The sequence below is a fragment of the Artibeus jamaicensis genome, unplaced genomic scaffold (assembly GCF_021234435.1).
Source record: "Artibeus jamaicensis isolate MK-2021 breed Jamaican fruit bat unplaced genomic scaffold, CSHL_Jam_final contig_471, whole genome shotgun sequence".
NCBI lineage: Eukaryota > Metazoa > Chordata > Mammalia > Chiroptera > Phyllostomidae > Artibeus > Artibeus jamaicensis.
The window spans coordinates 4,175,271-4,187,987 of record NW_026521850.1 but is presented as its reverse complement, the minus strand read 5'-3'; the positions used below and the strand labels follow the sequence as shown (position 1 = coordinate 4,187,987).

At 48.5% G+C, this 12,717-nt stretch overlaps 1 protein-coding gene across 2 annotated transcripts in view; it reads left to right on the top strand.

The window, feature by feature from the left end:
• Positions 1 to 3,638: 3,638 nt before the first annotated feature.
• Positions 3,639 to 12,717, top strand: part of ABL1 (ABL proto-oncogene 1, non-receptor tyrosine kinase) — a 112,703-nt gene continuing 103,624 nt past the window's right edge. Inside the window, exon 1 of one of the 2 annotated variants that reach the window (XM_053667838.1) lies at positions 3,639 to 4,360. In XM_053667838.1, the coding sequence (XP_053523813.1) occupies positions 4,225 to 4,360 (136 nt within the window). In that variant the 5' untranslated portion in view covers positions 3,639 to 4,224. The remainder of the gene's footprint in view (positions 4,361 to 12,717) is intronic. The other variant, XM_037158579.2, reaches the window with a different exon arrangement.

Here is a 12,717-nt window from a genome sequence, read left to right as displayed (position 1 = left end):
TTGCAACGTTCAGCAGTAAATGGTGGTATTTACTAAGTGGAAATAACACAAAGGGCTGAAAGCCCCTTTTAGTGGTTCTTCTCTGCGGCTCACTAGAGGGCGCCCTTGTTAAGTGTATTCCAGCTGGTGGAAAGAATGGAATAAACCGCATAGAATAAAGATAGATTAATTACACCGGTACTCAATCCCTTTAGCATCTTGCTGGATTGCTTTGCTTTACAAAAGGGGGCAAAATTAGACTGACATGAATCACTTTGAATGAAAAGACTATGTAAATGTTAAGCTTTATTCAGTATTTGGAAACATCTATTTCTGACAGGCATTTGCTCAGCTCTGGATTCTATTTTAAGTCCTCAAAAGAATCATTCTACAGTGTTACACAGGGAGTAAAAAAGTATAGTCCATCTCTAGAAATGTTAATAGTCTGGGCTTGGGGCTCACCTGAAATTAGAAAGTGGTTAGAGTAGGAAAGGGGGATTTTGAGATCGAGCCTGGATGGAGTGCAGCCAGCCTCTACACTGACTTCCATAAAGCATAATTTCAGTCTCTAATTGTGGGAAACCAAACACAGTCTCATTTGAGCCTTATGATGATGACCTTGTGAAGTGGGCAGATAACAATTTTACTTAAAAGTGGAGAAAGCGATTCAGAGAATTCAAGTGACTGGATAGGCCCTGGATAGGGCCTATAGCAACTGCGAAGGAGAAAGCTTTAAGCTCTAGAGAGGTATCAAAGCAATCCTTCAGAGAATGGGTCGGACTGGTTGTGAAGGGATGTGGGTCTAGAAGTTTTATTGCATTGAGACAACTTTGGATTGTTACTCATTTTACTTACTGCCTGTCACTCCCTCCTGTGTGTTCTGGGGGTGGGGGGGCGGGGATGACTCATCCTCCCCACCCCCCCTTGTATCCCAGCACCTAGAATAGTGCTTGACCTGAAGAAGCTCCATAAATGCTTGTCAAATGATGTGTTAGTTCAAGAAACATGTATTTAAAAGTTTCTGATTTGATCGCCTGACTTTAGAGAATGAAGATGAGCAGGAAATGGTTAAAACACGAGTAGAAATAACAAGAAAGCAAGTCTCTGAAAAGAGAAGTTAGGATGGTGTTCAGAATATAGTGGGTAAATAAGGAGCAAGGGCACTGAAGTTTTAAGCCAGGATAAATTTGTCCGCTAGATTGTTTTGTGAGCGAGCAAAGTGGAGCTGCCATCTGAGTATAAATCCCAGCTGTGAATCTGCAGACATTTTCACCTTCACGTTCATTTCCTCCAGGTGACTATTTCTGGAAGCCTAAGTGAAACCAGCACCATTTCCCAATCCAGCAGAAATGGTTCCAAAATACGTAACTCAGGATAACAACATACAAGACCTACAATGTGGCTGTGGTCTCTCCCCAGTATTAGTAGCAACTTATTAAAAGATCAGTCATTTCCCTGGCTGGCATGGCTCAGTGGGTTGGGCGTCATTCCACAGAGCAAAAGGGCCAAAGGTGGCTGGTTCAGTTCTGGTTGGGGCGCATACCTGGGTGGAGGGCCAGATCCCCCACTGGCAACCAATTGATGTTTCCCTTTCTCCTTCCCTTCTCCTCTCTCTAAAACTAAAATCATTTAAAAAAAAATCAGTTGCCTAACACTCAACCAAAAGTTAATTGATGCAGAATGGTACAGTGGAAAACCATGGCTTTGCAGCAACATCCATCTGGACTCAAGTCGTGATTTTGTCACACACTAGGGCAAGTGACCTCATGTTTCTGAATGTTTTCCCAGCTGTGAAACCAAGAATAATATGTCACGCCTCACTGGGCTTCAGTGAGGGTTAAATGAGAAAATAGTTTATGAAAAGCGTAACAGATAACAGTGCGAGGTGTAGAGTAGGCGCTGTGGTGAATGGATCCTCTTAGAAATGGGGTATCCTGGTTAGGTAGGTGCACCACTGCGGAGACATGCAGAGTGAAGAACGGACCGGACCCAGCGTGCTTCTTTCAGAAGATGGGTTCTGATAGGCGCGTTTTTGTCTGGGTCATGGTCCAGCTCTCGTAGATCTGGTAGCCAAAAGTCTTCACATATACTCGGCTTACACAGCGAATGTTTTCATCTGAATACATATATATCTGTGAAATGAGGTTAATTGTGAAGGTACCACTCGAACCTCGGTAATTGCGCCTGGTTTATCCTCCAAGAGGCTCCTGATGCCCCCCCAAAAAACAATGAATTCTCTAGCAATGTGTCAGATGTTTCCTAGTCATTTATTTCTTCATTGGTCCTAAGATGTATGCTTCTTGGGGGGAAAGGTGAGAATTTGGAGTCGGAGAGAGGACACCAACACCTCGGTTTCCAGGAGCGAGACGACTTTTCCTCATTAAAGAGGCTCAAGGAAGTATCCAACTCCGTTTCTGGGAAAATCCAAAGCGTAGTTTTCTCCTTACTTTGGCTGCTAGCGGGTCTCACAGCCTGTGCACGGAAGACATTGGCCAGCCCTAAGAAGCGGGCTAGAGTCCACCCGCTCCCAGGAGGGTGGGACCGAAGCGCAGGAGCTGGGGGCAAGAAGTCGTGGGTGCTCGCGGACAGGGGCGGGCGCTAGGAGACCACAACTCCCGGCCTGCCCTGCGAGCTGCGCCAAAAGCGGCTGGCTGGGAGCGCTAGTTTTATTGCCTCCATCGGCCAATAGGACGTAGGAGAGCGACCTGACCCGGATTCTTGGGGACCAATGGTGGTACAGGGGGGGGCGGGGATTCTTTCTCACTGCTCACTTGGCACTGGGAAAAATCACTTTTAAAAGGTCGTGCAGGGGCGGGCTCTGGCGGGCGGGGAGACAAGAACAGGAGGACGCTGTGGCGTCCCTGAAAAGGGCGCCAGGAGGGTCCAGGTGCTCGGGAGGCGCGGGCCGGCCGTCGCTGGGGGCGGGGCTGGGGGCGGGGCCTGGCCTCGTTGTGGAGTGGCTCGTAATCCATCATGGCGGCCGCGGGGGTCTGTGTTCGTTCCTGAGCTGTGGTAGAGCTGGAGCCGGTTCCCAGGTCCTGCAACTGAGGAGCGTCCCTGTTGTCCACCGCCCACATCTGCGGGAGGAGGCTGGACCCCGCGGCGGAGCTCGAGGAATGTGACGGCCTGGCGACGGCGGCAACATCTGGGGCCGGAGGAGGGGGTGTCTCGGGCAGAGACCCCCAGGCTCAGGGCAGCTGAGGCGGCCGGGCCTCCTCCCCCTTCCGCCGCCTCCCCGCCTCGGAGCCCGGAGAGTCTTTCATCCCTTACAGCCTTGCTCCGGCTCTGGGACCCTGGGGGTGGTCTCTGTTTCCCCCAGACCTGGGACACCCGGCTTCCGGAGGCGCGGAGCAGCGTCGCCCCCGAGTGAGCCGCCCGTGCCGCGCCCCGGCAGTCTCTCTCTCACCCTCGACCCTTCTCCGTCCGACTCCCAGCCGCAGATTTGGCCTCGGAGCCCCCCATTCAAACCCCCTCCCTGCTGTCAGGTGGCTTCCCCTTCCCCCAGGTTGCTCCCGGGAGCCCCCAATGCCCTGACTCCTCCCAATGTCACCGACGGCCCCCCTGGTCTCAGCCCTACCAAGAACTCTAATGCAAAGGAAAAGTCTGGACTCGTTTCACAGGCCTTTTAAAAAGCGGACTTAAAAGTTGCTGGCAATGCATTCCTGCTCTTCGGAGGCGAGGGCGAGCTCCCGCTGAAGTCGGGGCGACCCGTGTCCTTTTCCGGAGAGCGGGACGGAGGAGCGGCGGCAGCCTTGGCAGGAAATTTGTCCGAAGATGAAGAAGCCAGGGGGTGTGTGACCTCCACAGGAAAGGTGCCGCCGCAGCCTCCGAAGACGACCGCCCTTGCCTTTGCGCGTGGGAAGCCAAGTCACTGGAGTGCGACTGAGCCCTCCCCAGCATCTCCCGTGAATGTTTCTGTGTAGGCTTTTCTCCTTGAAAGAAGTCGGTGTGCGGCCAGTCAGAGACACTTAAAGTCGAGAAACCTTTGGGTAGCCTTGCGATCACGTTACTTCCAACAGATACGCTGCGAAAACAGTGGCACCTCGCGCTCACAGCGCCAGCCGGGCGAAACTGCTTCCTTTGGTGCTGGAGGGTGTCTGGTGGCGCTTGACCTCGATTACCGACGCGTGGACATGCGGTCAATGTGAAATCCCGCAGGTCCGTGGGCCCTCGTCCCTCTGAGCTCACTGACCATCCCGGAAGACTTTGAACTCTCTTCTGGAAGGGGATACCTATCCTTACTTTATGGGGCAGCAGCCTGGCAAAGTTCTGGGGGACCAGCGAAGGCCGAGTTTGCCTGCCCTGCACTTCATCAAAGGCGCAGGGAAGAAGGAGCCGCCCAGACATGGGGGGCCGCACTGCAACGTGTTTGTGGAACACGGTGAGTGCTTTTCACGCTTCCTGGTCGCCTTCTTCCTGCAGCGCTGGCGCGGGGGGGGGGGGGGGGTGCGAGAGGATCCTGGGCAGCAGCGCTGGGCTTGGTTCCTTGCAGTTCTGCTTAGAACTGCTGTTTCTGCCTCATCTTAGTTTTCTTGGTAGAAGAAAAAGTTTCCCGGTGACCCGGTGCGGCTCTGTTCCGTGGTTGTCGTTTTTTTTGTTTTTTTGAGTGGCTCCGTTGTTGCCTGATCCTGCTTCTCACTGACTGGTGGTTGACCTTGGACCAGCGGTTTACTTTTCCAGTTTCCTGAGGGGCTGGGCTGAGTGCTTTCCCAGGATCCAGAGTCCATGATCCTGCACCAGGCGGAGGCCTGGGCTCTTCCCTCACGTGCACGATCGTTTACTCCTTTACCTACTGAGAGCGGTTAGCTGTCCTCAAAGTGGTCCGTGCTCCCTAAAAGCGTCAGAACTACAGATCCTAGTTGATGCCAATATCCTCGCCCTTTTCATTTATGAGTAGGACTTGAAAGCACTCGCTTTGGAGCTCCGTGGGGAAAATCGTGAGTTGAGGACACCCAGCTTCCAGGTGTTTTACTTTTATAGGAGGGGGAGCCTCCTCTCAGCAAAAAGTTGTCTTTGACGTTTTTATGGACGTAGTCAGCAGTTGAGTTCAGATAGTACGTGTTACACTTCTAGTAATTCTGTGTGAAAATGTAAAGCTCTCAGGGTCAGCTTAGAAGGTGTCTGTAACGGGGGCAGCTGTGAACCCATTCATTGGGGTCCTCTGTGCCCTAAGCCTCACAGCCGGACATTCTTTGGACCCGGTGTTTTGTACGGAAATGCGGGTGGAGCCCACTCACCCTACGAGCAGGGGTGAGGTGTGTGCAGGTGGCATGTACTTTGGAGTTCAGTCACACACACACACACACACACGTCTTAGCATTGGGTGGCGGCAGCAGACAAAGGTCTCTGTGCAGTGAACTTGCATTCGGCAGTTGAGGTTTGACTTCCCTGCGGAAAAAGTCACCTCATCTACATAATCTGGGCACTTGGATTGTTCTTTGCCTTAAAACATTTAGTTCTATTTTAGCATTGGTTTTAGATAGGCAAATGTGTTAGGTTCTGGTGCTTCCCAATTCAGTAGTGAAAAGCGGTGCAGACTTTCTGGAGAGTTTTGGCCAAACTTGTCAGAAATTAAAACGTACGTACTGCTTTGGTACCAATGACCTAGTAACGTCGCTTCTAGGAAACTGTCCTGGGATAGAACAGTGTGGTCCCTGATGCCCCTGATAGCCCTTTGGGGGCCCAGGGTTAAAACTGCCTGTTAGTGCGATACCGAGATGTTATCTGTGCTCTTTGCACTAATGGTGCAGAAGTGGTGCAGGCTTCCTGTTAGCAGTGGCTGTTGTCTGTGTGCTGTGCACTCAGAGTGAAAATAAGTAAGTAAGTGAAAATTGGGTTTTTACTTAAGAATGTCTTGGACGAGACAGCAGAAAGCATTAGTTTGGTTAACTCCTGGCCCGGTGCGTGTGTCTTTGCCGTGCTGTGGGCAGACGTGGGAAGGGCACGTGGAGCACTTCCCTCGCACACTGCCATCTGCGGGAAGGGCGCGGGGCGGGTGTGTGAGCTGCGGGCTGCACCAGCCGCCTTTCCCAGGAACTGTCATTTTTCCTCGAAACTGGTGAGAGACTGCACGAACTGGCTACTCAGACAAAAACCGCCGTACAGAGCGGCCTGTCGGAGACGACCGGGAGTGTCTGTTGCCAATGGCAGGATGTTCGTTTCCCAGCATAGAATAGGATCGTGGAAAACTCGTATCTGCTACCATGACATAGGGATTGGTGGTAACATTTACAGGTGTGGTTTTTTTGCTATCTTATAATGAAGTGTTATTTGGAAGGTCTGCATAATTCAGTGAGTATTTTCTAAATGATCAGCACATGATATTATAAAATCACACACAGGTAGAAGGTTCATTCAAGGTACAAGGTAGAGCAATGGATTTTTTGAAACTTTGTTTTAATCCTCACGGAATATATACGTATTGATTTTGGAAAGGGGAAGGGAGAGGGATGGAGGGAGGAGGGGGGTGAGAGAGAGAGAAAGAGAAACATTAATATATTGATGTGAGAAACATTAATCAGTTGCCTGCCTTACCCACACCCAGGTATGTGTCCTGATCAGGAATCGAACCCAAAACCCTTTGATGCACAAGACGACCCTCCAACCAACTGACCCACCTGGCCAGGGCAGATTATTTTTTTATCCTCACTGGAGGATATGTTTTTTATTGATCTTAGAGAGAGAGGCAGGGAGGGAGGGCGAGAGGGGGGAGAGAGAGAGAAAGAAAGGAGAATGGAGAAAGAGGAAGCATTGATGTGAGAGAAACCTCAGTCAGTTGCCTCCCGAGCGCCCTGACTGGAGATCAAGCCCGCAATCTGGTATGTGTCCTGACCACGGGTTGAACCTGAAACCTTATGGCGTCTCCCTGGACACTTATAAGCAACTCAGCGACCCAGCCAGGACCAGACCAATGGATTTTAAAGTAACAGACACAGAAGTTCATTGATACAGTTTTAGATTCAACATCCCAACCAACCGCTAAGAAACTGTAAGTTACCAGGTTTTGGTCTGGCTTCAAAGAATATTTACAATTGTCCAAACACACCCGGAAACAGTTAATTTCCATTCATAATAAATGTGTGTGTTTATTAATCCTCTCCCAAGGACATTTTTTTGTTGCTTTTAGAGAGAGAGAAAGTGGGGAGAAAGAGACAGAGAAGCATCAATGTGAGGGAAACATCAAACGGTTGCCCCCCTCCTGTGCCCTGAAGTGGGTGAAGCCCACCCCACCCGCACGTGCCTTTCAGGTTCATAGGATGATGTTCCAGCCAACTGAGCCACACTGGCTAGGGTGAAAATTTTTTAAATGAATAATTAAATAGTTAAAATTCTTCAGTTTAAGTTTCTAATATGGTAAATAACGATGAGGTAACCCACAAGAACAAAAGCTGTTGGGGGTCCTCAGTAATTTTCCACAGAGTCGGAGAGACCTTGCGATGAAGTGAGAGCTGCCGCTTTAGAGAGGAGATCAAGGAGGCCCCCAGCCCTGACTGGGGGGTGGCTCAGTGGGTTGGGCAGCGTCCCTCAAAGTAAAGGATCCCCGGTTCGATCCCCGGTCAGGGCGCTTGCCTGGTTTGCAGGCCTGCGAGGAGCAGCTGATTAATGTTTCTCTCACACATTGATGTTTCTCTCCCTTTTTCTCTCTTCCCCTCGCTCTAAAAGTAAATAAGTAAAATCTTTAAAAAGAAAATGAAAGGAAGGCACATAAGCATGTTTATCGTCGTCATACTCTAAAGTACTAACACCGAAAGGTGTCTGTGTAGCGTAAGTGGAAAAAAGGAATTTGGAGAAGAATCTGCATTGTGTGGCTCCATTTTTGTAAAATAAAAACTATTTATTTATACATTCACAGAAAAAAGTGTGGAAGGCTTTAGACTGAAATAGTTGTTTTCTCTAGGGAACTGGGATTTCGGTGGAATAGGAAAAAGCTTTCACTTTTTAGTTTGCATCTGTGATATTCTGGATTTTTTTTTTACAAGTGTGTGTTATTTTGTAAAAAAAAAAGAAAGAAAAACCAAACACGAAGATTTAAAGACCAGACCTATGGCAGCCCAACCCAATAGGCACCTCTTGGCAGCACCTTTTAATGAGAATTTGCCTGAGCTGCGTTCTGCTGAGGACAGAGCAGCTTCTTGGGGCCTTGGGTGCGCTTTCCCAGCATCAACACGGTCTTCCTCTGTGCTACAGGTTGTTCTTGATCTTCCATAGCCTGGTCTTTCTAGAGCTGGTTGGTGTCCAGGTCGGTTGGGTTTGAAAACCTACAGGCAAAACCCAGTGTAGGATCAGCTGTGAGTCTGGAAGCCGAGATAATGTCGCGTGATGGTAATGGTGATGGTGGTGGTTGTGGTGGCAGCAGCAGCGGCGGCAAGTCTGGGAAAATGGGGCGTGGCAGCTCTCTGCTCCGGTTATTCAGGGTCCAAAGGGCTAGTCATATGTCGGGAGCAAAGGGAAACGGTGACATGACTTCAGGTACCACACTTTCCTTCCAAATCTCCGTGGCTCGACTAAGAAAGTTCACTTTTAGGAGAATTGACAAAGCAGGACTGAAAACTAGTAAACGTTTTCCCTTTTATTCAGTGAATATTTACTGAGCACACACTGTGCGCCTGGCCGTGTTTTGACCATCGGCGCCACAGTAGTGAACAAACTCTAATTCTAGTGGGAGGAGACAGACCATCAATAAGCTGAATCAGGAAAACAGCGGGGTAAAGATGTTTGGGGCGGGGAGTCCGGGTGGGGAGGTTCTGTGGCCACAGCTTGCTGGGCTGGAGCAGAGAGGTCCAGGGGGCAGTTGTCCCGATGAGATGGGAGGTGGAGGGAGAGGGTGGCCTGGTTGGCTGTTTCCAGGAATTTGACTATTACTCATGTGGTTTGGGAGCCTTTGGAAGAGTTTTGGAGTCACCGGAGGAGACACGGGACCTGATTTACGCTTTAGTAAAATCTCCCTGGCTGCTGGCATCCTGAAGCAGAGCTGGGGGACGCAGGATTCACTCTGCTCAGGGGCGGTCGCACTGGGCAAGGTGATCAGGGTAGCACAGACTGGCAGGGGACAGATTCTGTGACTGTCTGAAGGCACAGCTGACTGGGTTTGCTCTTGGATTAGATGTGAGATGAGGCATGTGAGTGAAGTCAAGGGTGACTCCAAGATTTTTGGACCGAATCCTGGAAAACCGAAGTTCACTGAAATGTGGACTAGAGGAGAGTTGGGGAGGTGGGTCGGGAGAGAAGGGTCCGGAGCTTCCTCGGCGCATGCTCCGTTTGAGGCTCCCATGGGCATCGGGTGGGTGTGCCAGGTATGCGGTCAGGTCTGCCAGCCTGGATTCGGGGATGAGGCCCAGGCTGCACACCGCACCTGGGAGTTGTCGGGGTACAGGCGGCATTTAACGCTGTGAAAATGGCTCCTGTCTCAAAGGCAGACCTCTGTGTGTGTTTTTCGTGTATGTCAGGTGACATGCAGTCGTTTTAGGGAACGAAGACTGCATTTCTGTGTAGGGTGAGTTTGAATCTTTGGGGCATGGGGCGTTCAGATTTTGCATGGGAATGATTCTAACTCATCTTTAAGTTTTAGTTCTGTTTCTTTGGATTTCTTTTTCTAAATCAAAAAGTTACAGATTTAATGTATTGTGTGCATGTAATGGAATATTATTCAGCAATAAAAACAGTGAAGTCTTGCCATTTGTGACAAAGTGGATGGACTTAGAGGGTATTTAGTATGCTAAGTGAAATAAGTCGGAGAAAGACAAATAGTGTGTGATTTTACTTACATGCGTGGTCTGAAAAGAATACAAATGCCCAGCTCCCCTGTTTGCCCCAGCGTCAAACAGCGCGCTCTGCTTCCGCAGCATCACGCGGTGACTCCTGCTTTCATTGGTGGCTCCGCAGCATCCTGAATTGCAAAGGGTACCTTTTGGGGATGTGTAAGATTGAAATATTTTAAAGTACTTTTTAAAGTACTAACATCTGTCTTGGATCTGTGCTGTAAGTAGCATAGACAGTATTCCTGTTTTTCAGTCGAGAAGGCCATGGTTCAGGGTGGTGAAGTTACTGCTTTTAGTATTACGTTGCTGATTCACCGCTATAAAGCTGGGATTGAAATGAAGTGTTTTTTGATAGTTTGAGAATTTTTCTACCAAAAACATTACTTTTGAATGTGAACTAATGCTTTTTGAAAATGTTGACAATGTTGAAATGAGGGGGAGTTTAGATTTAGAATTTAATCAAAGTTTTTAATTTTTTCATTATGTTTTTGATATTCTATTAAATATTCTTACCCTTTGGTGTTTGGGTGTTTGGGTGTTTGGAGATGGTAGTGTGTAGCAAACATACCTATTTATGCTTTTGTAATTTATAATTTAATGCTTTAATGAATTTAATTTTATAATTCAAAAATTTAAAAAACCTATACGTTTTTCTACAGGTTTTGTGGCCATTTAAAAAATTCACTTCCACATTGCATTTAATAATTTTGACTGTATAGTTTCTGATTTGCGCTGCAGCTTGTATTTCAGACGTGTGTTCTGGGAAGACTGCTTCTACCCCAGCCCTTTATCCTTTGTGTTTCCCTACTACCTCCAGGAAACCAGTTTTATTTGTTTCTTTTTATCATTTCAGTGTTTCTGTTTGTAAAAACAAGCACATATGTATTTATTGTGTAACAGGTAGCATATGATATATATTGTTCTGTACTTTACTCCTTTTGTCTTTCATTTACTGTATTCTTAGGATCTCTCCATATGGGAATATATGGGTTGTCCATATTATGTTTTCTTGAAATTATAAAGCATAATATGTCAAAAATGTTGAGTATTTTCCTCTATCTTCAATATTAAATTGGCTGTACAAAAAATCACCAATTTTGATCAGCTTTTTAAAATGCATGATGATATGACAGCTGTCACAATACAATCTAACAAAATGCTTTCTAATGAAGTCAGACAACTAAGCACTACTAGAGCCAACTTATGGACAACTGAACAAACTTTTTGGCCAACCCAATAGCCGTCTTTCTGCCCATGAGGCCTGCAAGTGTCTCCATGTTTGGTTCTTGTATTTTACTATTATTTTTAACTCTCCTGGTAATTGACAGGCAGCCGGCTGGAGCGGCTTGGTCTGAGCCAGTCGGGTATCCTAGACTGGCCTGGTCTGAGGCAAATCAAACTGGTGTTGGGGGGGTGGTCTTTGCTTCTGGAGGCCAGTGGACACTGTGAGGGCAGCTGGCCTCAGGCAGGAGCTGGAGTGACGGGGCGGGGCTGGGCAGGAGAACGGGGACAGCATGGGGCTGCTGCAGCCACCTCACCTGGGGACTTGGGATTCGGTAGCAGGGTGCAGTTTCCTAACCGGTTAGGCCGTTCTGACCTGGGTGGGCTGCCACTTGCGGCACCAGTGTTTTCGCTGAAAAAGTAACGCGTTTTAACCTGATCAGTTTTTCCCCTATTTTTTTAGTGGGTTTTTTCTTTTTTAAGATTTTATTTATTTACTCAGAAAGAGAGGAAAGGAGGGAGAAACAGTGGGAGAGAAACATCAATGTGTGGCTGCCTCCCTCGCGCCCTCTACAGGGAACCCAGCCTGCAACCCAGGCATGTACCCTGACTGGGAATCGAACTGGCGGACCTTTGGTTCACAGGCTGGCGTTGAGTTCACTGAGCCACACCAGCCAGGGCCCCTTTTCATTTTCTTGAAAGAAAAATGGCAGCTTCCATTGACAAATGATATTACATTTCTTATATTTGCTCTTTAGTTTCATACCATTTTCACATACCACTTTGTTTTGTAGAATTGGCAAAATCCTGTTTAACGAAGTTGATCTTACCTGTCCCTACCACAGTGCACTAACTCTATCCCCAGGCTGTATTGCTGGCTGGGACCTCGTGATAGCATCAGTTGTTCGAGATAGTGTACCTATCGTGCCTTGAAGCACTGTCCTGAGGTGGAGTGTGGCCCGGCCTTTGCCTTGCTGCCTCTTCTAGGGGACCCATTGGATTAGCCAGGGCCAGCCCTCCTGCCTCTCCTCGGTCTTGGCTGGTTCCTGCAGTTGGCACCTCCAGCCACCGTGCGAAGCCCCGGGCTATACTTGAAGAACACAGGGCCTGTGGTTTAGAGCGCTCGTGTCCGTGGACTGCATTGCAGAGAAGCGGGGACAGAGCTGCCGTGGCCGCTGAGCGCAAGCCACGCCGCTCCTTGCTGTGCAGGGAACAGAGTGGCGACAGACTCACTTAGTTGGAGCCTTTCTCGAAACCTCCTTTCCAGCCACTCCTCGCCTAACTGTTCAGATAGCTTCGATCTCAGAGCAGTGTCCATTTTTGAGGAATGATGGTCCATCAGGAGAAAAAAACAAAGATTAAGGAGGTTGCAAAGAACCTCCGAGCCTAAGACCCAGTCAGAACGTTGCCTGCGGGGAGAGGTGCCTTCCTTGTCTAGGCCAGTTGTAGAGACGAGGCATTTGGTTAGGGCTTTCCATGTTCAGGCAGCATTTAGTACATTGTTTAATACAGCAACAGTTTCCGTTATTTTTAACAAGGAGAAAATGAAAATTAAGAATGGATAAGTATTAGCATATCTGCAGGGTTTGTTTTAATTGACAAGCACAATTGAGGTAGTTGCTGGGATGAGGTGATTTGTGTGGATGAAGGTGAACACGTAAAAATGTTAAAGCAGGCCCTGGCCGGGTAGCTCAGTTGGTTAGAGCATCCTCCCAATACACAAACGGTGAGGGTTTGATCCCTGATAATGGGCACATAC